A 26,429-nucleotide genomic window follows, 5' to 3' on the forward strand; every position below is an offset into this window, starting at 1 on the left:
GTACACATGCGATTAGATACAATCTCATCATTATGAGAAATAATCCCAGAATTAAAGATACTAAATCATAATTGTGATGTGTTGAGATACATAATGATTCCATTTTCATGTTTCTCAGAATTAGAGAAGCTATCACAGGATAAATCTCAAGACTAAGATGTAAATAAGTAGGTAAGTATGAATAAATATATACAGGAAAATCTTGGCAATAAATCTGAGAGGCTAACGTTCTCATAATTATAGTGATTCATAATCATAAGAGAAGTACAAACACGTTTTACAGTGACGTTCATGGGCCTCCTTTTCAAAATAAAGGTTGTTATTTAAGCAAGGCACTTTCAGTACCACACCAGAGGATGGCAGTAGGTGCTTTTTTTTATCCCCCCTTGTAGTTCCTGTTTTTTTTTTTTTTTTTTTAATTTGATCACATTTTTACCTTTGGAGCATTTCACACATTTGACTTTACACATGATTTGCTTTGGAACTCCACCAACCAATGGATTAGCCCCATTTACTGTCATCAGTGTCCTGACATACTTGCCCGTATCCATTAAAGTGTCCTTTAAAACCATGGTTTGTTCTATAGCTTGTGTCATATATTTGGGAACCAGCAATGAAGACATCCAGACTATAGAGTGCACAGATTCTGTCATCACTGCAGGTCCAGTAACTTTAGGGAGAATCTTCATTTCTCATTTCTCCCCTCAGAACCACATTAGAGCAGCGACGTCCAGGCGCTGTGATGCATGCTGGGAAACATGAAAACAGCAGGTGCTTTTGACATTGCATGTGTCGGTACGTTTTCCAGCACGTCTCCTGTCTCCACGACTGCTCTCACACCAGCAATATCAGAGGTTACCAGAGGAGCTTCAGCAGCTCCTGTCACTGAATCCGAGATGTTCAGCACTATTGTCTTTTCTACAGCTGCCATTCCTTCAGCTCTCAGGTCTATGTACAAATGAAGAGGCTGGTTATGAAAAGATAAAGATACGGTGCTTTGTGAGAGATATTAGGCAATGTATGTATGTCCTTAGTCAGCAAAGATGAGGAGATTTTCAGTTTGGAAATGAAATGATAAACACTTGAGCCTGATGGGTAAAAACAGCCCTGATCTGTGACTGGAAGGCTGGATGAGTTCCACAGGGAGCGCTGAAAGAAGCATGCAGGCTCATTAAACCATTTCTGGATCAAAACTCAAAGGAAAACAATCAGTATGGGTCTGGTGCCCATCTCAGGTGGAAATGAGTGAAAAAAAAAAAAAAAAATCAGATCTTGCTGTTCTCCAAGTGAGAGTCGATGTGTTTGATGAGGGCGTCGTCAGGGTAACCAGTCGGGAAGGTCAGCTGACACAAAGGACAGCTACGAACGGCGCTCTCCTCTGACTCCATCCATAGCTACAGACAGAGGAAAACACAGGTGTGAAACCACTGATCCTCAAATCACAAAAAATAAGTAATAGAGAGAGAGAGAGAGAGAGATTTTTCTCTGCTATACATCTTCTAGTTCCACTGTTATTTCTGGTTTTTTTTCTTTTTACAGAGAATCTGTTGCTTTATGCAATTCTCATTGTGTTCTACTCACGTTAATGGAAGGCCATGACTGAGCATGCTCTGTGTTCATGTAGGGAGGCAGATGGCAGGAGAGGGTGGCAGGGCCCTCAGGGGCCGAGAAGGAGGGATGGTGGGGCTGTTTCCTTGGAGACGAGAACGAGGGGTGGAGGGGCTGTTCTCGGGGTGACGATGAGCTGATCCCAATTGCGCCCAGGGTCCGGGGCGGGCTGGCAGCCGGCGATAGGTACGTGCAAACGTCCTGTAAATGTACGCAACAAATACACTGTGATTATAAACAATCCGGCTCTGAAGCCACGAGCAGAGCCACAAACGTCATCGTCATCACCTCTTCTTCATCAGAGGACTGTGGTGGTGTCACCAGTGGGGTGGGCTCAGGCGGGTCGTCGAGGTGACAGAAGTGATGCACCTGGGCGAGAGGAGAGGCAGAGACGAGCAGCGTGATAACTCCGAAAAATCTGGAACTTTATTTGGTTTATGTTTATTTGGCTTATGTCTGCCTAATACTTTCCACTCCTGCTATTGCTTGCAGTTTCTTCTCTCTAATCCATGGAAGCCTTTTCCTTTATGTCACCTGACACACACACACAGTCATGTGACCTCTCAGTGACCTGACAGGGAAGCTGGCCTAGATTTTAAACTCTAACTCATCCTGCCTTCTCATGTGTCCCTGTGACATTTATGCTTCATTATGTCGTTATATATTTGTCCATGTCGATGTGGGTGTGTGAAGCTGTTAACGATGAGGAGGTCAGTGACCTCATAAAACCAAATGAAAGCTCCGAGTCTCACCTCAGCAGCCATCGGAAAGCCCAGGTCCAGAGCACAGTGATGAGGACTGCTGCTCAAACTGCTGCCCCCGCCTCTCTCTCCTCCGCCTCCTCCCCCTCTCTCGCCTCCAGCTCCGTGAGCTGAGGCCGGTCTGACCAGGCCCACCAAGCTGGTACGGAGCTGAGGTTTGGTCTGGCTGTAACCCTGCGTCTCGCCCAGGAGGGGCCTGGGCTTGGGGAGGGTGGAGACTGGGTCCCTCATCAGGCGTGCGTGGGGTCTCTGGATGGCTGATGGGTCAGATACCTGGGAAAAGGAGAAGGTCAAAAATTCAAATGACTCATCTATGCATGGATCTGTTTTTTTTTGACAAAGTCCTGTTGTCCCACAGAGTTTCATCAGAAAAAATTCCCGCCTCACCTCAGAGTAACTACGGCGACCCTGGAACTTCGCTCGTAGACGGCTGCTCGTTGGCTGATGAGAGTAGGAGGCAGGGCCGTCACACAGGGACAGGGGAGGAGAGGGGGCGGGGAGAAGCCTGTCGGGGGAGAGTGAGGGGCGTTGGGGTGAGGTGGGGGAGAGGCGCTGAGGAGTCGGTGGAGGACGAGAGACTGGAGGAGGAAGAGAGACGAAGAGAGAGTGGGCTTTATTTCAATACTACTGAATGTTGTCATTGCACAAACTAACTCTCTCTCAGCATCTTTCCAGCTTCCCTGAGAGTTCTGAGTTCAGCGATGGCTGAACGCTGGGGTGAAGCTACTTAGAAATCCTGGAAGAATGAGCACCATTCTTCCAAAGGATATTCCCTCATTTGGTGTTTTGATGATGGTGGTACAGAGCGCTAACTCATCTAACTGATCTAACTGGTCCAAAATCTCCCATATATATTTTTGACTGGGTTGAGATCTGGTGACTGCGAAGGCTGTAGCATATGATTCACATCCTTTTCGCACTCTTCAGTACGTAGGAACAACGTCCAGGGTGCAGGAGGCGGACTTTGGGTGAGAGATTGTGTCATTACTATGGGACAGAGACACAAGCTGAAACTCATTATAGACAGCAGAGCAGGCAGACACTGTGGATAGTGGGAAATATTCGATCATATGTTGTCAATTTCTGTTCAGAAAAAGTTTACAAAGTCCTTACAAATGGCTGCAGTCGGCTCAAGACAGTTAGCAGCAAAGGGGTTGAGACCTGAATTGATTGTGGGGAACTGTGGGAATTTTTTTGCAGATGATCGTGGTCAAATATTTTGCTCTTGCAGCTTTGACAGATTGCTGGTAAGCTGTCAGGCAGCCATTCAATATCTAAATGAAACTCTTTTTTCATTTGTTTTCTGTATATCAGTACAGCAACAGAGATGTCTCACAAGATGTCTCCACAGGTTGAATTAAACTTGAGGCTTTCTTTGTGAGCCTCAGTCCTTTTTTTTCTGGATTTTCAAGCTAGTAGACTCAAACCATTACACTAACCTCTGCTTTAATGATACCATTAACCCCCGTCATGTGACCTACCAGGCTCCTGTGAGACGTGCCGTAAAAGGTCACTCTGTTTTGCAGCCAGGCCGCGAACCCGACCCAGCTCCTCGGTTAGCTCGGTGTAGGCTAACGCTAGGTTCACTCTGCAAAAACACGCGAAGAGAGTGACGGAATAAATACATGCATACAAATGACAAACCGCCATTGCGCGATAAGACTTCTTTCAAAATATTCTCCTCTTTGAAACCAGACTCACTGTTCATCCCCGGCTTTCTTTATCCATTCTACGTCACAGTGCTCACAGTGTGGGGGCAGCTCCTGTGACTGATGGACACACACACACACACACACACACACACAGAGCTGTGGTTAGAGCTGCAGCACTTAACATGTCTTTGTTTAAATTCTCCCTCACATTGAAAATGCATGATTGGGGAAACTCTGTATTCATGTAAAATATATCTAAAATGTGATAAATACACTGGGCACTAACAGACTCGTCTCTCAGTGTGAACAAGTCCCCTGTTTTTCAGTATATCAGAACTTCAACGTTCAACCCAAATCACTTCCTTTCTGCCTGTGATGAACTTTTGCAGAGATATGGAATTTGGGAAAAGTAAACCAGCAAGATGAACTTTTCATTTGATTCAGCTGTGAGTTGTGGAGATTTAAACAAGCTTCTTGGTGCTGCATTCAAAGTAGCTCAGACCTCTGAGGATAGCTCAGCTGCTGCAGAGCATTGTGTTGATGAGCTATGTGGAAGAAACCTGAAACCCAGTTTTACCACTTATTGCATTTTCACAGTCATTGCAGAATAAACAGCTACAGGGCACTGTACTTCCTTTCTTGTAAACCAATAGGTTTTGTCTGTGGAACTTTTGTACCCTAAATAAAACACAACTTGAGGATAATCACGTTAAATGAAGCAATGGAAACGGTAACAAAAAATAACAACTGTCACAAACATAACCACACAAAACGGGTGAAATAGAGACATTACTGTTCATTAATCAATTTTCTGGTCCAAATTCCAACGTCTGCTATTTCTAACGTCCTATTAATTCATGAATCAAAGTCAATTTCATTAACTTTATATATTTTTTATTCACTTCATTCCACTAATTTCATGCCAGACTCCACTGTGCCCCTCACCAGTAAACAGAGAGCATATGTAAACTTTTGTCCCACTGTTGCTACAAATGGCCGTCAAATATGACAAAATAACCACAGTATGGAGGCCTGCAGTTGAGATAATGGTTCTGATGGTACCATAAATACACACATCCTGGCTGCGCATCACGCCTACCTGTCTTTGCACTTCCTGTAGCTGAGCGACCTCCTGCTGCAGCCTCTGGAGTTCAGCCCTCAGCTCCTTCTCCCTCTCACAGGCTCCCTCAGCCTCCTGCCGAGCCCCCTCCAGCTCGGCCTCCAGTCGCTGCAGCTTCAGGTCCGACAGGGCGTCCAGGCTGCGTGAGCTCTGCAGCGTCGGCCCGCGACCCTCTGACAAAACCAAGCACAGCTTCAAGCCTGTGTTTTTATACGGTTGTAGTCTGCAGTCATGTTGTGTTCGGTGTTTATTTTGGTTGTATGCTTATGAAGTCCAAGCAGAACCCACCTCTGGGTACGTCCAGGCTGGCGTGGAGCTGAGACTGATGGGCATCTTTGCTGCGGAGCTGAGCACTGAGCTTCTGAATGGAAGTTTCTCTCTGTCTCAGAGCCGACTCCAAACTGCAGATCCTCTCCACGTGCTGCTCTGCTAGAGTCGTCTGACAACACACACACACACACACACTTACAAACACAGTGGCATAAAATACTATCACAAGAAAGCATTGGTGTGTGTGTGTGTCTATGTCTTTTCACCATCTTGTCTAGGTCTCTCTGGACATTGCTTTTCTCCAGGTGAATCTTCTCATAAGCCTGGATGACTTCCTCCAACCTCTCCTCCCTCTCCTTACTCTTCTGAAGCTGAAACAAAGAATAAATAAGAGTAGACTTGACTTTGAAGGCGGATACGATGATTAGTGCTTCTATTTGTAGTTTGAGCAGGTCCGCTGTTTTGGACTCTCTGTCTCTTGTTTCCTCAATCACTGACATTAATTTGATAAAAACACTTTTAACTTAGTCATTTTTATACTGTTTATTTTGGTAAAATGTCAGTGTAGGCAACAATATACACACTGCCAATATTAACATAATAAATATGGATAATATTGGCAGGGTGTACATGGATACAATGGTGACTGGGTCTGCCCACTTACAGCCAAAAAGAAGATCCGCGTGCGAGCAGGAGATCAATGATAGTAGTTGTGCACTCTGGGAAAACAGTCACGCGCTCCTTCAGGTTCTGCACGTGCTCAAAGCATTGTTTTCTCCTCACTGAGATATTCTGCCCGCTACTAGTAGTAGTAGTAGCAGTTGCAGTGATAGTATTACTATGTACCTCCTGAGTGAGAGAGTTGATCCTCTGTTGTAGGTTGGTGGTCTCTGATTGGATTACGCTGGTGTCCTTGATGATGGGCTCACAGGAGCAACACACTATCCTCTCCTCTCCAAATTCACTGATCATGGGAAACTGAGGGAAGAGGAAAAGAAGGAGAGAAGAGCACAGGAGAGGTCAGGAGAGTGTGACATTGTATTCTATATTGTTTGTGTAAATGTGTGTGTACAGTGTGTGTGTGTGTGTGTGTCTGTGTGTGCTGCTCTCCACCTTGACCTCGTAGTGTTTGAGTTTCCTCTTGATGCTGCTGTTCTCCCTCTCCAGACTGGCCAGCCGGGTCTTGATGTCATGATAGGCCGCAGCCAGGGCCAATCCCGACGCCGGGTACATGTCCTCCGGCAGCCGATTGGCCGACCAGCTGATCCCAGATACGCCCACGTCATCTCTCAACCCCTCTCCGCCTCCCAGCAGCCCCAGCTCTCCTCTGCCGAACAGATCCATCATCAGTTAGCTGTAGGGGAGGGAAGGAAACAGTTGTAGGTGATCTCCGGAAAACGTAGTGAGGAAAACGTGGACCGGACTTTGGGCAGACAGACAAAAAGCTTAGTGAGTCACTTTGCACTCCCCACCCTCACACAGCAGGGGCACTAATGGCAATAAATCTGCCGAGCCTCATGTTCTGGCATAGGTGACAGCCAGAGAGTTTGTGTGTATGTGTTTGTGTGTGTGTGTTCTTCAGACTGCAGCCAGGAGCCCACTGAGCCTGCCAGCCAAAGGTTTGGTGTTTCCCATCTGCTGCTGTGAAGTTACTCCCTCTCTATCCCTGCCCCCTGCCTCTCACTGGCGGTTTCCATGGTTACAGGGGGAAAACTGATCCACCCCAACACGAAACAAAAAAAAAATGGAGAACGAGAATCTTGTTTCAAAAAATAGGATCGATAAGACAGGATTTATGGGGCTTGATGATTTGTGAGGCATCGTTGTGCGTTCCTCTTGCCAACACAAATGGTCAGCCAGTGTGCGCTCTGAAATGAATGAGCTTTTCCCAGCCACGTCTGTGCAAGAGCTCCCGATCTCCACAGTTGGCAGCATATTGAGTGATGATAGCCTTCTCATTTATGAAAGCAAAAAAATCAGATGTATAATGTTTCTAATATATATTTCTAATCTGAGATGCATGGTTCACATCAGCAGATGCTTCTTGCCAATATAAATAAATATAAATCAAAGCTCTAACACACATCCCTAACCTTGTTTGCTAACACAAGATGGCAGGTATGAGCTAGAAGGTCCACGCCCTCAAGTGACCCTTGTTTTTTGTGGTCTATATGGATGAGACCGAGGTCTGACTATGTCAGATTAAAATTGCATTTAGCCTGCAAAACTTCCAGATGCTGAGCCGGAGGAGATCTGAGCAGCAGTCTGACAACAGCAGAACGCAGTGTGCAGCTCTGCAGTACATTAACATTTCATATGTGAACATCTTACACAGCCATGCTTCCTCTTTACAACAGCAAACAGCCACACACACGTTCACACACGGATACTACAACATACAGTGTTTAGCAGTCCTATAAAGAAGCAGGCATATGTCTTCAGCAGAACAATGACAGCGTAAGGCTTAATACAATCTACACTCACTGAGCACTTCATCAGGAAGATCAGACTATCACTGGATAGTTCCTCCTTTTACTCTCAAACAGCCTCAGTTCTTCTCATTGATTCCACGTGATGTTGGAAACCTTCCTCTGAGCTTCTGCTCCACATTGACATGATTCATCACATCATTCAAAGTGTTCTACTGGATTCAGGTCTGCAGACTGGGGGAGATCACTGAAGTTCACTGAACTCACTGTCATGTTGATGAAACCAGTTTGAGACGACTTTAGCTTTGTGACATGGAGCATTATCCTGCTGGAAGCAGCCATTAGAAGATGGTGAACTGTGGCCATGAAGGGATGAACACGGTCAGCAACAATACTCAGACACACTGTGACATTCATACCATGATTGGTATTTAGGCCAAAACTGAGTCAAGAAAACCTTCCCCACACCATCACACCACCACCACCAGCCTGGACTGTTGACACAAGGCAGGTTGGGTCCATGGATTCATGCTGTTGAAGCCAAATTCTGACCCTGACCATCTGCTGCCTCAGCACAAATCCAGATCCATCAGACCAGACTGCGTTTTTTTTTTTCCAGGCTTCATCTGTTCCGTTTTGGTGAGTCTGTGCCCACTGCAGCCTCAGATCTCTGTTCTTGGCTACGACAGCTGTGTGTAGGGTTGTTAAAATACAGAATCATCCCATAATCGTTGACCTGATAGGGGAGTCACTTTCTTATGGATTTTTTTTTTGAAAATCAATTCAGTGCAAATCTACAGGAGAGAAATGTGAGAGGTGAGACTATATCAAGACCGGACGGTTTGTATGAGACATGAGGAATCCCTCCTGCTCTCCCTCAGCCCGTCGGCCATGTTATGTTCCCACACCAAAACAAGAGAATGCCCTGTCAGAGTTGCTATGATACGCCTGACAGAGGCGCAACATTAGAGATGAGCTGCTGACAGCTCTAATCACACACATACCTGAGGACCTACTCACTGTTTGTTTGTATGTGTGTGTGTGTGTGTGAGGTTTGTATGTTAGCCTGTCTTAATATGTTGCCTATAGATACGTGTGTGGTAAATGGATGAAGATATTGCACTTTCCTTGATGTCATCCTGCTGTGTGCACAATATATTTTGTTGCTTAAGATGGTTAAGTTTTGGTGGGGATATCGGCCCAGGCAGGTTTTCACTGTGCAACACCTGAGGGCCAGCTCCAGTTCTGAGGCCGCTGATTCAGTTCCGGACATTGAACAAAGCACTGTACTATAACACAGAGTAGTAAAGGTGATACAATTCTGGTAACTGCAATTGAAGCAACTCCCAAAACTCCTTCACCCGTACGCTCTTACTCCCATGGTTTGTATGTGTGTGTGTGTGTGTGTGTGTGTGTGTGTGTGTGTGTGTGTGTGTGTGTGTGTGTGTGTGTGTGTGTGGAGCCTAAAGACAGCTGCAGTAACAAAGAGGGAGAGAGGTCAAAAGCACCTCTCTGCAGATAACTCCCACTCTTACAGCCCACACATTTTGTCTCTCTCTCACACACACACACACACACACACACACACACACACACACACACACACGAGGCTCAGCCCACACACTGCTTGTGTCTCTCTGTCCGGCTCTTCCTTTACATCTCCCTCTCAGTTTTCAACTCAATTCACTCAGCTCTATTGACTTTTTTCTGCACACACACACAGTGTGTGCCAGCCAAGGGCAGATCAGAGCAGGGCCATATGTCTTCATCACATGGTTGTTTCATTTATTAATGGACTAACGGTCCTGCATTACCCACAATCCCCTGAGGTTAAACACAAAGCCCAGTGGATTGCCTCGTCATCATCATCATCATTTTTTTACATTAATCCTGTAAATTTTGTCCAATCATCATGGACGGCTCTACAGCAGTACTGTGCATGTAAGCGATCACATCACAGTTGTCATGAGTCTCGGTTACTTGACATTTTAGTTCATCCATGTGCCCAGAATTTAGATATTCTTAACCAACAATGGCCACCGACCGTCAGCCAATCAGCATTCAGACTGCCTATCAGAGTAAGTGCCAGGGTTCCCACTCCGTTCTAGAGTTGAGTTTCCAGGACTTTTCCAGGACATGTTCAATGATGATCTAACTGGTGTGACAGACCAGACACACCGTATGATAATATATTTCTCTCTGTGGATGTGCTTGCACATTCAGTCTCTCACTCTTTCAATTAGAGGACACTATAGAAACAGTACTATTGCTTGCTTGTAATATTAAGTGGAGTCTTTAACAAGGCTAGTCACACCCTCTGTGAGTGCCGCGTAAAAAAAAAGTATCATCAACCAGTGTTTCGCCTGTGTTTGACTCATATACAGTTGGGCTTCCGTTCATTATTATCCAGCTCTCTCAGCAATGACCAGCTCACATTTGCAACCTATGCTCCAAGTCAGAGCTGAACAACAAACCTTAAACCTTTTCAGGCAAAACAAGCTAGTGAACACATCAACTCTCCATCAACTGAGCCGAACCTGTAAAACCAACTGAACACTGACACGGTTTAAGTTTCAAACCCATCACCAACATCACCACCATTAAGAGTAAAGAGGAGAGAGATTTTTGCAAATAAACTGCTTAGTATCCCAACAGCAACACAAGGCAAGCTGAAATGAACAGAAATAAAGTGACAAATGAAAGAAAGCTGCTCAGTTATGATAAAAGCAAAAGGAGGAGAGATGAGAGAAGATAGAGAGAGAGAGAGAGAGAGAGAGAGAGAGAGAGAGAGAGAGAGAGAGAGAGAGTCCTTGAGGACATGGCAACATATCTGTGAGCACAGCTAAGGGCTAATTCAGTGTGTGTGGGGGAGAGTGCACACACACGAGAGAGAGAGAGAGAGAGAGAGAGAGAGAGAGAGAAATGGAAGATGATTTTAATGAATTCAAATTAAAAAGAAAAATAGAAAATTAAAATAGAAAATGGCAAATCAATTATTATTTTATTACCCTGGATAATCAGCTCATAACTAAATGTGAAAAAGGACGTTTAAATGACTGTTGTGAAATGGTAAAATTTAAAACTCTAAGAAAAAAAAAAAAAAAATCAGTGCCTGCTGGTAAGACAGTAACAAGGCCTCTACTCATCTAAAACTGTTAGGCATCTGGTTTGAAATGGTCTTTCATTCATGTTTAACACTGTCACAGGCTGCATTATACTGATTTCATTATATCACCTGAAGTCCTAATGGGGTACAGCTCCTGTGGCTGAGGGTGTCTGACAGGAAGTGTCCTTCAAAGATCCAGTAGGGGCGTGCACATAGACTGTATAAGACATGGACGTAGCACCCGTGACGTCACCCATTGGTTTCGGCGAGTCGGTTTTGTGAACAAACCATGGGCATTTGAGCTGCGCCATCTTGGATTTTAGTGGGAGTGTACTTTCCATATTTGACGAAGAGGCGGTTACTCTACGGGTCAGCCGGAGTCAGCCGGCCGAGAACCCGGCCGCTTAACTCGGAGCAACCGAGCTAGCGAAGGCTAATCAGCTAATTAGCTAGGCTAACAAGCTAAGCGGCAGCTACACGCAGCTACATCCACCACACGACAGTCCCCGAGTCCGACCCGTCTAGCTCGACCCCGTGTAACCGCGACACACAGCATACAACAGAGATCATATTGTTGCTGCTGTGTTTTAAACATGACTGTTTCAGGTAGAGAGGTTTTAGGTGGAGCTGCAGGGTTTGGTGGAGTTGTGGGGGGAAATTTATTTCTAGCCTGTTATTTAGCTGTGAAACAATTATTTCATATTGCTAGAATATATAAAAACGTTAAAAACATTATTATTGTTATTATTGTTGTTGTTATTATTATTGTCATTATTATTAAAGATAACGATAAAAAATCATGATAATAATATAATAAAATGTTTAATATTTACCAGCTTTCACTGCTGCCTCCACCCACTATCCACTTACAGTTACAGCAGCCGCTTACTGACGGAGCTGCTCTGTCCATGCAATGTCGGACTTTTTAAACAGAAAAATGAGACGAAATTCCCACAACAAACGGACTCTGAGAGCACGGAACACTCCGCAACAGCGTTCCTAACATTAGCTGCTCCGGTCCTCTATCTGTATCAGCAGCGACCACAGCGACGGCAATTAAGTCATAAGCCAGCGGCAAAATATGCCGGTACATGCTAATTAGTGCAAACATCCAGGTAAAATAGTGAGAAATTTACTTACCGAAAAAACTGCAACACAGACTCCTTCGACGGTCGGTTAGTTCAGTCTACACTACAACAAGCCATACTGTCACAAAAACCTATCCAAACATTGGCAAACAAACACGGACACTGCAGCCCGTCAACCGCTGGAGGTAGCCGGAGGCCTCTGGATGTAGCCGCCTAGCCCAGCCGATGCTTTAGCAAAGAGCTAACTGCCAGTGTCTGTCTATGGGGCTGTCACCCAACGTTAGCACGCACTAATTAATATAAGAATTTTAAGCCTAAATAACACTAAAACGGTTGCGGTACAAAAAAGATTCACCCCCCCTCGCAGTGTTCACGGAGGTGGAAACTATCAATAAAGACCAAAAACAAAAAATGTACCAGGCGGTAAATATGTTTTTTTAGGCTGTAAAGTTGGCTATTTTAACATGGGGGTCAATGGAGAATTGCTCACTTCTGGACGTGCAGAGAGGATTTAGTAGTTACTTCCCACTCTGACCTCTTGGCCAGTACAACACTGAGGCAGCCCTCCACAGCGCCACCCATCAGGACACCTGGGCAGCTAGCATTTTGATTTCTGTTCACCTGGTAAACACCTCATTCCATACAACACTGTGCTGTGACATTTAACGTCAGTGTCTTTTGCAGGTGAAGATTTGCTTCAAAGACGCATCTTAACCTTTCACGCTCTATTTATAAAATACAGGAATTTCGTTCTGAGATTCTTCTGTTACTGTGATAACTTCACATTGTATAATAGTAAAATATTCCTGTAGGGAAACCATACCTGGTACTTCTGTAGTGTGTTTTGTTTCCATGCCATAGAATCAATAAAGTTGCACGTCAAGTCAAACGCATGTCTTTTGCTCTGTCAGCTGATTGATATACTACAGCCTGTCCTGTTCTGCAGAAATTAATAAGATAAACAGCAAAACCCAATGCAAACAGTGGCATGTTGCCAATATCCTACTTTTCAGTCTTTTTTGACTCGATAATGCTATAAGCATAATCCTGCCATCAGGGAGGCGTCTAATTGGTCCACATTTCAGTCTGCAGCACAACAATGATCCCAAACACACAGTCATAAGAACCATCTTCAGTGCCAACAGATGGTTTGGCTCCCACAGATCTTATCAGCACTGATCTCAACATCATGGAAGTCAGTCTGGGATTAACATGAAGAGACAGAAGACACTGAGACAGACGAAGCCCAACAGAGGCACTGTGGTAAGCTCTATAAGATGCTTGGAGCAAGAGACAGTTACATTCAGTAAAACGATTGGTAAAACTGCACAGTGTCAGAGCTGGGAGGCCAGCTGTTGTGTAAGCTGACTGATGTTCTTCTTGCTGAGTCAGGTGGAGCTGTGGAGGCAGCCTCAGTGTAGTACTGACCAACAGGTCAGAGCGGGAACATCTTTTAAAGTAACTACTATCTTCTGTCTTAGCATTCCTCTGTCTGCACATCCCTACTTCCTTTTGTCACCTTGTTTTGTCAGTTTCTATCTATCTTCTATTTTATCTACTATTTGAACACAGAAAAATAAAAAAAAAAGGCACACAGAGGCATAACAACTCTGAGATGAATGAATGACTAATAAGAAAGAAAACAGCCAGTTACTCCTCTCATGAGCAAGGGCAGGTGACAGTTTCACAGGGAGAGTGGAGGCCATCATCAGTGTGCGGTCTTCCTTCACTCGGTAGCTGTTTCACATGTCCGCAGTCTTTTCCCTGACATGATGAACACACCTGGTCAGGTACAGGGGACGTCCTACAGCGCAAACCACTGGCCAGCTGTCCCGCATTACTTTCCACAACACTGCTTCAATCTGGCTCCATTTTTGGACCAGCCCTCTCCACCACCACCATCATCAAAAACACCCAATGAGGGAATATCTTAGAGAAGAGCGGTGTCCATCCCTCCAGCAGAGTCCAGAGACTTGGAGAATCAATGCCAAGAAGCACTGAAGTTGAAGTTGTTCTTACTGAGACACTTTAAGTTGGCTTTTCCTTTTAATTTCTCACCTGTCTGTTTTAGCTGTCATGGAAAAAGCAATTCCCTCTTCACTTCACGTACAAAAACATATAAAAATGCCATCTATATCTGAGCGACACAATCAGCCTTCTGATTAACAGGTTATCACGAACGGAGAATAAATCTCAGGTTTATTAAATGCTCTCACTTCCTCTTCCTAAAATAGCGACCAAAACTACATCACTGAAAATGTTAGACCAGCTGAGACTATGAGACTTTTTTCCTTACTGTGCTTTATGTATTTGTAGTCAGGTATTGGGTACACACACTTTGTAGTGTTGTAGGTCATCCTCTGCACCTCTCCTCCCACGCATGTACACACAAATACCAACTTAAATCACGCTCTCCAAACTTTATCTCCCTCTACCTTCTGAAACAAACAGCATTTCTGTTACAGCCAACCACATGTAAAGCAGAGCTCTCTGCTACTCTTGGCCCTGTTGGACTTTATCCAGCTGCTGTGCTGGAGAATGACTGAGCAGACCACCCACCTTCAGCTAGTTTTAGTTTTTCAGATGGAGTGTAGTGAGGAGAAATGACAGGTAAGGCCAAATGAGTTTCAGGCAGCCTCTGCTGAAAACCATGAGTAAAAGCAGACGGATTTGGGTGAAAAGACAAGGCCGAAAAGTCCAAGCGTTTGACCTAAACTCAACCTGCTCAACCAACATCTGTATTCAGGTCCAACGGCACAACTTTACCAGCTAAATTAGAAATTAACGAGTTAATACAACTCAATGAGCTGACAGAGACAATGTGTTTGTGTCTTAGCTGTGGTGTGAAGAAAAGACATCCCAACACCTGAGCTAGTGTCATTGTGGTTTCAGAACAATTTAGGCCTCACACTGGAGAGATGTCCAACAACCACTTAGCCCTAAACTCACAGCAGCAGTGTTGCCAGGTCACTGTATAGTTTCATTTATAGCCTTTACACTGGTTAAAACATTTAGCTAACAGTTGAAAAGATGATCTTCCTTTGAAAATAAGCATCGTCAGACAGTGGTGACCTCCTAGATCCTAGTTAATGGTGCTACACAGTGATGTGGACAGTGGACAGAGAGGAGGCAGAGCGAGTCACTGATGGAGCAGCAGGAGGCACAGAGCAGATGGGGATAAAGAAAGTGGATTAAGGCTGTGCTGTCCATGTGTCCAAGCTAATGCTCTTTCTAATTCAAATCATAATTGTTTCTGTACTGTGCAGTTTAGTTCATTGCATATTTGATTTATAAACACAACCCTGATGTGTGGAGTGTACATCAGTTCTTAGTATTTATGGGTTGTTTTGAACATATTTAAATGAAGGATTCTAGTTACAAATTATTTTTGACATTCGGAATACCAGACTGTTTCAGCCAACAAAGAATTTACACAATAACAGTGAAATTGTACTGTAGGACAAATGTGAATATAAACTGACTAAAGGAAGAAGCTGACCTTGGACTATGTTGAGTCCTGCAGGTGGTGAACCTTCTAGCTTGCCAACTCTAGCTTGCCAGGAAGATCAGACTAAGTCAAGTCTGGTTTATTTCATGACTTTAAAACAAAGACATTAAGTGCTGGATACGCAGCATATTGGGCAGCAAATTTGATGTGTATTTGCCCACACACTTGTAGTCACAGTGGGTCCAAAGGTCTGAGACAACACTCCCATTTAAGTGAATGGGAAGGTCACTGAAGACCCGACCCCAATCACTGTTCACTTTCCTTTATTCTTTCAGAATAAAACCATCCTTCCCTTTTCTTAAAATATGTTCATCCTGAGTCTGGCGTCATTTTGTGGGTGCAACAGTCACATCAATCCACAGTAAAGAAAACGGATACACAAAGACAAAACAATATTCATGGCCACAAAGCAGCACATATTAATTATATAATATGGGGTGCAGTAAGAAAAGCTGCAGTAAGAAAACTACTGCAAGGAACAGAGCAAAAGACAACGTTTGGCAGCATGTTGTGGGGCAGCAGTGAGCTCCGCCTCTGACGCACGTACAGATCAACTCAATTTTAAAACTGTAGTTACAGCTCTCTGCTGTAATCAGGTCATTGTGGGTTGGAGTCCCATATGAGTGATGTGAGCAATATATTAGTTGCCACAGGAAAATAAGAGAATTGGCATTTTATAGAAACTACATTTCTTCATCAGGTGGATTATACTGTTTGGTTTATACAAGTCTAAAAAATACCCACGTGTCCTGTCTTTATATAGAGGACCAGTCTTGCAGATGAAAAGCTGATGATATCAAGTAACGGCTAAGGAACAGCAATGTCATATTTCTCAAATATTGCACAAGCAAAAAATATTACAATAAACTGCGTGTCCACTAAAGTGGACATTGTTCATTACTGGTTATCATTCAGCTACAGATCGTGTTGTATTAAACTTTATACTTTGTACCCTATGTGCTTTGTGAATAGAACTGAGGAACCGATGTACACTTAAGGGAACGCTAAAGGGAAAAGCAGAATATTGCTGAATATTGTTACAGGAGACTTATTTGGCCTCAGGGACATTGTGCACTGTGTATGTATCCAGTCACCTTTAAGTACCATTTATGAACAGTGCACACTGCAGACTGTACACATGCCTAGATTTCATTTTATTTCACCTGGAGCCCCAGATACAAAGCAGACAGCAGGCAGGTTTACTGTCTACTGACTGTAAATATATTTCTGTATATTTACTGTATGTTTTCTAGAATATAAATACCTGGTGACATTTAGAAGAAAAAAAAAACACATAAGACGATTTAACAACTCTTACCACTGTGCTAAAGTTATTTCAAGAATCCTCTTCCTCTTTGTTTCACGATAAAAGAATTTTAAGTAAGTTCACAAGTTTCAGCTCCAGCCATGAAACAAGTCCTTGCTCGTTATGTGAAACACAAACAAACATATATCAGCATTTACCAATAAATCTTTTTTTTTTTTTTCCTGGGGGATTTTATACGGAGCTGTCATTTACGACAACAGACAATCCCCGTATTGCCTTGATGTGTTCCAGAAAACCGACAACACCTGAAGGCAACACGTCCATCCAAGGCTGTGCATCAAGCCTCTCCACTCAGTAAAAAAAAAAAAATGCCCTCGTCTTGTATGTGACAGTCAGGACCCCAAAAATAATCCCAAAGACTCTGAGGCCACGGTGCAAACTGCACCTTCATCTTCCCACAGCCTCATATTCGCCACGGCGCCACGCAGCGCATCAGTGGGACAGACAGAGAGTTTCCATCAACCTCATCGAGCTCGGGCGATATTTTTTATCTCCTTGACATTCTCAGCCTACCGTCTCTGCTGCTTTGTGTTTGCCTGCTATCCCTCTAATATTCATCCCGAGCGTCAGAGCCGAGCCTTTTCCCCGACAGCATCCGCCGCTGCGCAAACGAAGCATCCCCGCAGCCTGACCCGCTTAGAGACGCTGAGATCTCATTTTCAACCGGTGAACTCGGCTTTTAGCGGAGAAAACAGTAGATGTGGCGGATAACGGGCAGATATCAGCGACACACACACACGCAGACACACACATATATACGGAGACACAATGAGAAGTTGGCAGAAAGGACACGTAGGACGACGAGGCCGGTTTACTCACGTCTCTGTAGGGAAGCCATGAAGATGATGGTGTTGATGGTGCTGAGGAGGGTCGACATGATTGGAGTCTGACATCAGCAGTGGATGCTGCCGCCTGTGTGTGTGTGTGCGCCCCCCCCCTCCCCCCCTCCCCTTCGACCATAACCGAGAAGGGAAGGGGGCGGTGGGGGGAGAGAGAGATGAGGACATTAGCTCTGTTTTCTATCTGCTTCTGAAGAAGATTCATAGAGGAACATTTTATACTATATATATTAATTATTATTATTATATCCTGTTGGTTGCAGAGCAAAATGTATTTATAGACTCACATTCACATCATGAGGTTAAAATGGGTTTGATGGTGAAACAGAACATCTGTAACATCTGTTCCATCGAATCAGGAGCTGAGATCACTGTGATGTCTCTTACACTGAAGAAGTCCAGCCATTCAACAAATCCTTCTGACTCTGTTGATCCCTGAGTTTTCCTCTGGTGCCACTTAATTAGAAAGAGAAATGTTTAAATTGTAGATTTAAAAAAAAACCAAAAACAAAAATAACATTTAAGTCCAGTCTACATGAGGGCTCACCTCATCCTGGGGCCCTGGGTTAGTTCAGTCCAGTGAGTGAGTTTGACTTTGGTGTTCCCGGTGATCTGTCAGCCTCCAGATCTCCTGCTGCTTCAGCTGAATGCATAAATGACGCACCACTGTCTCAGCATTTATAGCGATTACATTTGAGTTGTGCTTGTGTCGATGTATAAAGAGTACAACATCACATCTGCTTAGATGTGAAAGAAATACACACACACACACACACTCACGTGCACGCACATACGCTCACTCAAACGTGCTGACACTCCATGACGTCAGTGTTATAAATAGGTTAATGATGAATGTGGAGAAGCATTTGACTTGGAGAAATGGAGCCTAACACACGTGCACCACAGCCGCTTCCATCAGTGCAGATGTGTCTTTGTCGTGCATTGATACCAGTTTCCAAATCAAAGACCTGAGCTTTTGTGAAGAAATATGTCTTTTGATTCTATTTATCATCCATGGATGATTAAAAGAATCAAAAGGAACTGCTGGAGCCACTGGACATACATTAATCAACAGATGTGTAGTGTTTCTAGTCTGCTTCATGTAGGACAGTAGCTTCAGAGGATCCTGCTCCAGAGCCTCAGTGCTTCAGGGAGACGTTCCCCAACACCACCTGCGTCACTGGCTGCACTGTGGTCACCCTGCTGAAACCACACCATCTTGACTCCAGAGGCCAGTCGAGCAGCCATTATTATTCAAACAATACTCTTTACTCTTTAGATTTACGCTTTAGATTTTTCCATGTAGGCCTCCTGGAGTGCCATCGTCCTGGTGATGAAGCGCTGGCAGACATAGGCTTAACCATCAGAGAGCTGCTGTTTGTTTTACCAGGCTTCATTCAGGAAGGAGAGCAGGTGTTATCAGGTGTTGAAAATATTATTATTATACTATGTCTATTTTAAACTAAGACAAGATGAGATCTCAGGTTTTATACTAAACAGTTCTTGTGTTTGGCATCTTGCTGTGTTTATACACACTAATAACTTGCTATTTAACTTGTGTCCAACTAAAATACGTCTGTCATTATTAGATTTTTCATTCTATTTTCGTTTCAATAATTCATGTATTTTGTTGTATTTGTGAGGAAATAATTAAGCAAGAAGATATAGTTCACCTGCGGAATTTATTAAACTCATGGGATTTGTTTATTATTATATCTGTTATTATTATTATTATATCTAAAAGTGGAAGTGCAGCAAAAGAAAGGGAAGTTGAATGTAACTGGAAGCTTATATATATATATATATATAGTTGCTTTGCTGTCTCGGTGGATTTGAATGAGGGAGCTGAATGTCTGCCTGTCAGCTCTGCTGCTAACTGTGTCAGCTTCTCAAACATGAGTCACATTGGTTCCACTGGCCTACATTTACTTGTTACTGAAATGATTCCAGCATCCAGACACAAGAGAGGAGAGACAGGCAGCGACAGCAGCCTAACGCTGTGGACTTGAACATGGATTCCGGTTCTATTTTCAGATCCACAGTAGATTTTAAACTGTGTTCAGTGCTGTGAGGTGAGCTGCTACTCACATGTGTAGCGCAGACAGTTCTACATTTTACTCTTGAGCGTACTGTGACAAGCTTCCTCTTTTCTGTCTTAGTCCAAAGAGACTCTCTGGGCTGTCTATGATAGTCCTGACTAAACTACATTACCCAGGATGTACTACGTGATGCGGCTCGGCTCCTCTTTTTCTGCTTTCATCTGAGCACTTTAAGTGGCAGGAACAACAGACTGCATTGTCCCAAAAAAACTACAGTCTGTTGAGTCTAATCCTACCTAGCAACCACTGAGTGCATGGCACTGCTCAGATCATCGCCTAGAACGGGCAGCTGGGCATGTCCTTAAGGAAGTCACTGGACCCTTTCAAGATTTTCCTTGACAAACTGTACACAACAACAAAGTCTGACCACGTACTAGTAAGAGTTTCAGCATTATAACATTATAACATTATAATTTCCAATTTTTTTTTTTTGTATAAAATTTAAGATTAAAGCAACAATCAAAGTTAAGGTTTGAAAATGAATTTTTATGGGTTGAATTTAGCAGATTTACTATGTTTTTATAAGGGTTGAACGTAACACGTGTTTAATCAGAACTGTGTGGGTGTGGTTTCATCACAGCTCATTGATAGTGTTGGTAAGATAAGCAAACAACCCTAAGTTGTCACGTCGTCACGTTTTGTTAAATCCTGATACGGTGCTATGCGGCATTACATTTTTCAAATGAGTCCCGCTCACTTAAAACCAGTGTTGGGTTCAGGTAGCAGTACACTCAGCCTGTCTGAGCTTGTCTGCTCAGACTATATACAGGCAGAGAAACAATAACAGCAGTTTGTTTAATTGCAAACATCAAAAAATTGCTTGACGAAGGATAAATTTATTTTGAAACTGAGGATCAATTACACAACAGTTATCACACGTCTGAAAATATCTAAAAAGCTGCTCTGCTCAGCTGCAATAGTAAACTATTGCCATACATGTTACTTTAGAGTTATTATTATAATATATGCTTTAAACTCACTAACATTTGTGATCATAAACCATGTCAGATATAGACACTCTCCTCATCCTCAACGCTGCACTCAGTCTGTTTTAATCTCTGTCTCTGATATGAAGATTAGACAGACAGCAAGTGGTTGTCAGTGTGTGTGCACTCATAGCATAGTGTGGACTGCAACATGTGCTATGTGCAATAAGCGTAACTGTTCACCTGCATGCCTGTGATTTAATCTCTGTATGATTGCGTCAAAGTATATGGGTGTGCCTGTTATGCATGTGCATGATTTGATCTGTGTGTGTGTGTGTGTGTGTGTGTGTGTGTGTGTGTGTGTGTGTGTGTGTGTGTGCGAGGTCCAAAGGTCTGAGATCACTTTCACTTATACTTCATAACAGTGTGTATTATTGTTATTTCCGACTGAAATCAACAAGTATTGTGCAAAATATCTTCTTCATCTCGTATGTTAGGTGTATGTACCACTACAGAGAAAGCACTTTTACACTTCTATGCCTGATTATAAGCAGCTGTGTCTGTTCATATACTGTATGTGTGTGAGCAGGTTGTTTGAATTATCTAAACAAGAGCTTTATACGCCGTCAGAGCGAAGGCCAGCAGCGCAGCGCTGATCTTGGCGCTCCATGGCGCTCCACATGTGATCCTGGGGTTACTACCGAGCAGAGATTCTATAGCAGCCAGGTTGCTGCAGAGGTTTCTGGAGATACAGCCGAGCTGCAACACATCTTTGGAGTTTGATGTAGCTGCAGAGGAAGGACATGAGAAAGGAAGGAAGGAAGGAAGGAAGGAAGGAAGGATTTGATCAAACTGAGTGTGTTCATGTACCGTGATGATCACTAGCATGTTCAGTGACATCTAGCATCCAACTGCAAGTCCTGTTAGACGTATAACTAATAACATTATTAACTGCTGCATTGCATCATATATTTGCATTAAAATTTACACATGAACACCTGGGGCTACTAAGACTGCCGTGCTAGCATAAACATCTGGAGCCACTGTACTATACTAGGACCAATCGGATCACTGCACGGTGGTTTTACTGCAGTAACTCACTGTTGCCACTGAAGCAGCTGTCTTCAGCTCCCATACAAGACACAGTTGCGTTGCAGGTCCCTGCCAAGCTGTCAGCTGAGCTAGCACAGCCAGGACACTGCTTCCCATTTGGTGCAGGATTAGGAACTGGAAAAATATAAGAGGAGGAAATAGAAAAGGAGACAGGATTGTTTGTGCAGGTCTTCACTACATGTTTGAATGAATCTTTAACACCAGTCACCTATCATCTCAGTCATTGTACCTGCGCCAAAGTATGTTGCTGCAGGCTTAAAGGAATAGTTAAACACTTTAGGAAATATATTTATTTACTTTCTCTTAAAGAGTTAGATGACAAGATGGATGCCACTCGCACACCTAAATGGATGAGCATAAAGACTGGACTCAAGGAAACACTTAGCCCTTTGCTGTCCAAAGCCAATAAAATCCACCCACCAGCACCGGGATTGCCGTTTCCCCCTCCTTCCAGTCTTTGTGCTAAGCTAGGCTAACTGCATCCTGACACTAGCTATATATGAAAGTTAAGATTAGGATCAAAGTGAAACGTTTAAACTTGCCCTGGGCCTGGATATGCATGTGCTAAAGGTTTTATAGAAGGGACATTTAGACTGCTTACTGCCTCTTGATAAAAGTAGCAGTAGCTCTTACGTACTAGCCAGTGTCTGGATGTTGCAGTTGTCGGTGACGCAGCAAAGCTGAGTGTGGGATTCCCGTGCGAAACCTCGGTTCACAGACCATTCAGTCTCTATGCCGAGAGGAGTGGCGCAGGACAGCAGTGATGAACAAGTTTTGTTGATTGTCCCACTTACGGATGTACCCGTAAAAATCACTGGCAGGAGAAAGAAAAGGTGAAGTGATAAATGAGACAACCGCTCTTGTTACCTTGTTACAAAAACTAATTTTATCTCATCACAACAGTATGGAATTGTTGATTTAGTTTGTCAGGTACTTCATTAACACGGTTAATGTAAAAGCCTTGGATGTACAGTATGATGAGTTACTGGCACCCACCGGAAGTGACAGTCTTGCAGACTGTACTCGTGGCAGGACAGTCCTGTGAGGTCGAGTTGAAACATGTTGCGTCTGTACACACATGGCAGCGCAGCGACTCCGCTGAAAAGTGAACAAAATCATTTCCAGCGTTCAGTTCATTTCAGAATATTTACATTTTTCGCTTAAACAGTGACTTAAATGACTCGTATATGATCAAAGTTGCTGATTTCTTTTCTTTTCAATCAACTAATTGATTCATAGTTTCAGTTCTCAGAACTTTGCATGGTTTAATCCTTCCTAACATTTAGGCCCATTTGCACATTTTTTTTCCTGCTTTCTGGAAAAAAAAAAAAAAAAACAAATACTCCAAATATGTAGAATACATCAAATAAACACAGAAATAAATAGTGTTGATACAAAAGTAAGTATCAGACAAATCTCAAGCTCAGGGAAGGTCAGTTACCTGTGTAGAGCACAGCCCAGGTCAGACAGGCAGTCAGCAGCAGCTTCATGTCTGATGGAGGTCAGTAGGTGGTTGGGTGTGTTTCGAGGCAGAAATTGCCACAGCTTATATACAGCTGTGCAGTGATGCAGAACCACAACAGGTGCACGAGATGCTTCCTGATGGGCTGATCTCCTTATCATTTTCTTCTAATCTTCTAATTCAGAAATGTACCTGGAAGGAACCTGAACACAAACAGATATGAACTCTTTCAGCCGTGTAACCAGTTTAACTGCTGTATATCTGATCAGTAGTTTTCTAGTTCTCTTTCCTCTTTAACCCAACATGTTAGTGCAGCCAAAACTCTTCCAGTGAGCTTTAAATGAGCTTGCTATGAATAAAAGTCAATGAACAAGCAGTGTGTGTCTGGACAATCTAATAATTATTAATTACTTCAGTGACTGCTGGTTTTCACACTGTGGTGCAATTGATGCCTTTGAGATGAAGTAAATGTGATTCAGAGTTTAAATCTGAGGCCGATCTCACAGCAGGGATGCCATGTCTGTGACCTGCACATACCCATCATGCCTTTGACTTTTCGTCTTTCGTGTGATGCAGGTGTACAGCTCCGTAATGATTCTCGGAGTTTCTGTCAGGATTTCTCGATAAGCTCTTTTTTAACACCATCTTCGAACATGTAGAACTGTTCATGACTGTAAAGTGTCCCCAGGTCGTGGCCTGGTGAATACAAGTGCAGCCATTCCCTCCTGGGGTTATCAAGCCTGACACCTTCCTCCATCCCTCTCCTGCACCCATTCAACCCTGGTGGACCCCAGTGCCCACTGATAATGTGTTGGAGGATACACACCCATCTGGGCTGAGATTATACTACACAAAATCTGCCTGACAATAGCCAAACAGACACATAAAATGAGTCCTCTGTTTTAACTGAGGGAGGAACTTAAGTAAGAATCACTTAAATCATCTTGTACAAATGAAAGTACACAAAACGTGCACGCTGTGTGCTCCAGACAACACAAACACACGTAGACAGCACACTGCAGATATCTGATGGTATCACTGACTGAGCTTAATGATGGTAAATGATAAAGAAGCAACAGATCAGATTCAGACAGGTGGTGAAACTGCATTCCACCGCTGCGATCTGTGCACGAACATGTCGTTAAGCGTCCACAGGAACTCAGGAGTTCATGAATATTTTCATCACTTTAAACAGTAAAAGCACAGATGGGTGACAGGGAATGGCACTGTTTTTGTTTCTTCCTGCTCAGCAAGATCAAGATATATGTTGTTTTTCTCATGAATGTAGAGTATGTGGTCGAAACCAGTTTTTCTGCTATACTTGGATGTCTGTGTGATCATGTCTGAGTGTGCATTTGTCTGTTCAGTTGAAAGAACTGACTTTCTAAGAAATGGGGATAAAACAAACGGACAATGCCTCAGACGTAGAACTGAACAACTAGGAAATGTAGAAAACCGGTGGGGAAGTGTGCTGTCTGTCAAACACGCAACATACGAGACAGGCCCAAAATACAGTCGCTGTGTTCAGAGGTGCCAAGCATTTCAACCTTCTTCAAATATAACACTTCATGAATTTAAAGTGACAGCACAGCAAAACTGTGAAGTCCATTTTTTCCCCCCCCCAGACTACATTAGTCACATGCAAAACTTTTCTCTCTGTTGTTGTAGTAAGGCAGGTTCCAGATTTGTATTCACTTTGATCAACTGGGTGCTTTCAAAGGAGTTCAGCTGCCTGGAAAAGCAATGTATGTGGTTTCTTTACAAAAATGTCCATTTAAGAATCCCCTAAATGTGTTTGTACTGGGAGGAGTGTCTCATTTGTCAAAGCAGTGCACTCACTTAAAGTCTCCCTCCATAACATTATTAGTCAGGGAGATGTCAGGTATCAGGGAGAACACAGTCTTTAACAAGTTTGGACACTTAAAAGTAGGTGTATAAACTCCACTTCTACAAATAGCATGGACCCCGTATGGACCCGCCCTCGCCTTGGTACACAGGGATGAAGACTGCTCTTTTGATATACATAATAAAGTTGGTTACAAACACATTTTCTCCACATCGGAAATAATATATGCCAAAGAACTGGCTGCCCGCCACAATAAAATCACAAAGCTTCATAATGTTTTGCAGACATCCGAACAAAAGTGTGACATGACTCCAGAAACTAGAAGAACATTATCACGACAAGGCCAAAGAAAGCAACAGCAACATTAATGTGATCATCCCATTGAACAGTCCTCCCATAAAAACTTCAATCAATCAATAAATCAATCAATCGATAAAAACAGGAGGCCAAGACTGTAAGACTCACTCGCTGTGAGTCATTTACAGGAATTGTCAAAAATAATAGATTGTTCGTTGATGTCTTTGAAACACCTCACATGTGTAGACTGAGTTACATCGTGAGGTATAGAGAACATAGGAAGAGTTACATAACAACTGCGCCACAGAGAGGTTCAAACTGCTCCCCCTGCTGTGCAACATGGGAATGAACAGCAGGAACAGAACAACACAATGTGTTCACTAAACTGTTACCTGTTGTTTTCAGCGGTATAGTATAACGTGTGTTCCTTCCGTGACCACTACCTTCATAGACATATTAATATATTTATTGATTGTGTCTGACCTGACATCCTAATAACCACATTCATTACAATTTGATTTCACATAAGAAGCAGTCTAGTGTGTTTTATCTGTGGTAGTCGTTGCAGTTAAATATACTTAAAGAAAAAATGATTATTCCTAATAATTACACAACAGAATAATGAAGTAATTCATGCATCACAATGAGGAACAGCACCAACATTGTGGTTAATACAAACAATTGTATGAGCTGGCAGGCTTTATTAGGAATACCTGTACACCTGCCTGTTCATGCATTTAGCCAATCGCGTGGTACATCCAAAGCGTGGCTTCATGTATATGTGGTGATACCTGCGGAGGGGGTGGGCTTCAGGACATGGAGGGCAAACTGATCCTTCCTACCTCAAAGCCAACACTGAATCACAGGAGTTTGGATCATCATCCAGTGCAGACCTGGACGCTGTGAATGCAGAGGTGGGTAGGTAAAAGAGTAAATAACATCAGACGTTAATATCAGAAATATGAAGTGAGAGATGTG

General features: G+C 43.4%; 2 protein-coding genes across 2 annotated transcripts; both read right to left on the reverse strand.

Annotated features, from left to right (window-relative positions):
• Positions 1-790: 790 nt before the first annotated feature.
• On the reverse strand, positions 791-17,757 carry LOC121198703 (TANK-binding kinase 1-binding protein 1-like). The gene is made up of 13 exons (XM_041062997.1): positions 17,689-17,757; positions 6,525-6,765; positions 6,258-6,389; positions 5,678-5,782; positions 5,430-5,580; positions 5,121-5,314; positions 4,071-4,138; positions 3,851-3,957; positions 2,757-2,947; positions 2,361-2,642; positions 1,897-1,977; positions 1,582-1,809; positions 791-1,394 (listed from the first exon to the last, which is right to left on the reverse strand). The coding sequence occupies exons 2-13, from the start codon at positions 6,756-6,758 to the stop codon at positions 1,266-1,268; spliced, it is 1,902 nt and encodes a 633-aa protein (XP_040918931.1). The 5' UTR covers positions 6,759-6,765; positions 17,689-17,757; the 3' UTR covers positions 791-1,265.
• A 2,866-nt stretch (positions 17,758-20,623) lies between these two features.
• On the reverse strand, positions 20,624-23,445 carry LOC121199083. Its single transcript, XM_041063548.1, has 5 exons — positions 23,288-23,445; positions 22,843-22,944; positions 22,484-22,660; positions 21,835-21,960; positions 20,624-21,521 (listed from the first exon to the last, which is right to left on the reverse strand). Exons 1-5 carry the CDS (start codon positions 23,334-23,336, stop codon positions 21,337-21,339), a joined length of 639 nt encoding a protein of 212 aa, XP_040919482.1. The 5' UTR covers positions 23,337-23,445; the 3' UTR covers positions 20,624-21,336.
• Between the last annotated feature and the right edge of the window lie 2,984 nt (positions 23,446-26,429).

Source organism: Toxotes jaculatrix, chromosome 18 (genome assembly GCF_017976425.1).
Source record: "Toxotes jaculatrix isolate fToxJac2 chromosome 18, fToxJac2.pri, whole genome shotgun sequence".
Taxonomy (NCBI): Eukaryota; Metazoa; Chordata; class Actinopteri; family Toxotidae; genus Toxotes; species Toxotes jaculatrix.

Coding starts and splice junctions, on each gene's coding strand:
- LOC121198703 (XM_041062997.1), bottom strand. CDS start 6,758: ATGATGGATCTGTTCGGCAGAGGAGAGCTGGGGCTGCTGGGAGGCGGA. Junction 6,390..6,524: donor TCAAACACTACGAGGTCAAG/GTGGAGAGCAGC, acceptor CTCTTCCCTCAG/TTTCCCATGATCAGTGAATT. Junction 1,810..1,896: donor AGTCCTCTGATGAAGAAGAG/GTGATGACGATG, acceptor GTACATTTACAG/GACGTTTGCACGTACCTATC.
- LOC121199083 (XM_041063548.1), bottom strand. CDS start 23,336: ATGAAGCTGCTGCTGACTGCCTGTCTGACCTGGGCTGTGCTCTACACA. Junction 22,945..23,287: donor CTGGGCTGTGCTCTACACAG/GTAACTGACCTT, acceptor TTCACTTTTCAG/CGGAGTCGCTGCGCTGCCAT. Junction 21,961..22,483: donor CAACATCCAGACACTGGCTA/GTACGTAAGAGC, acceptor ATATTTTTCCAG/TTCCTAATCCTGCACCAAAT.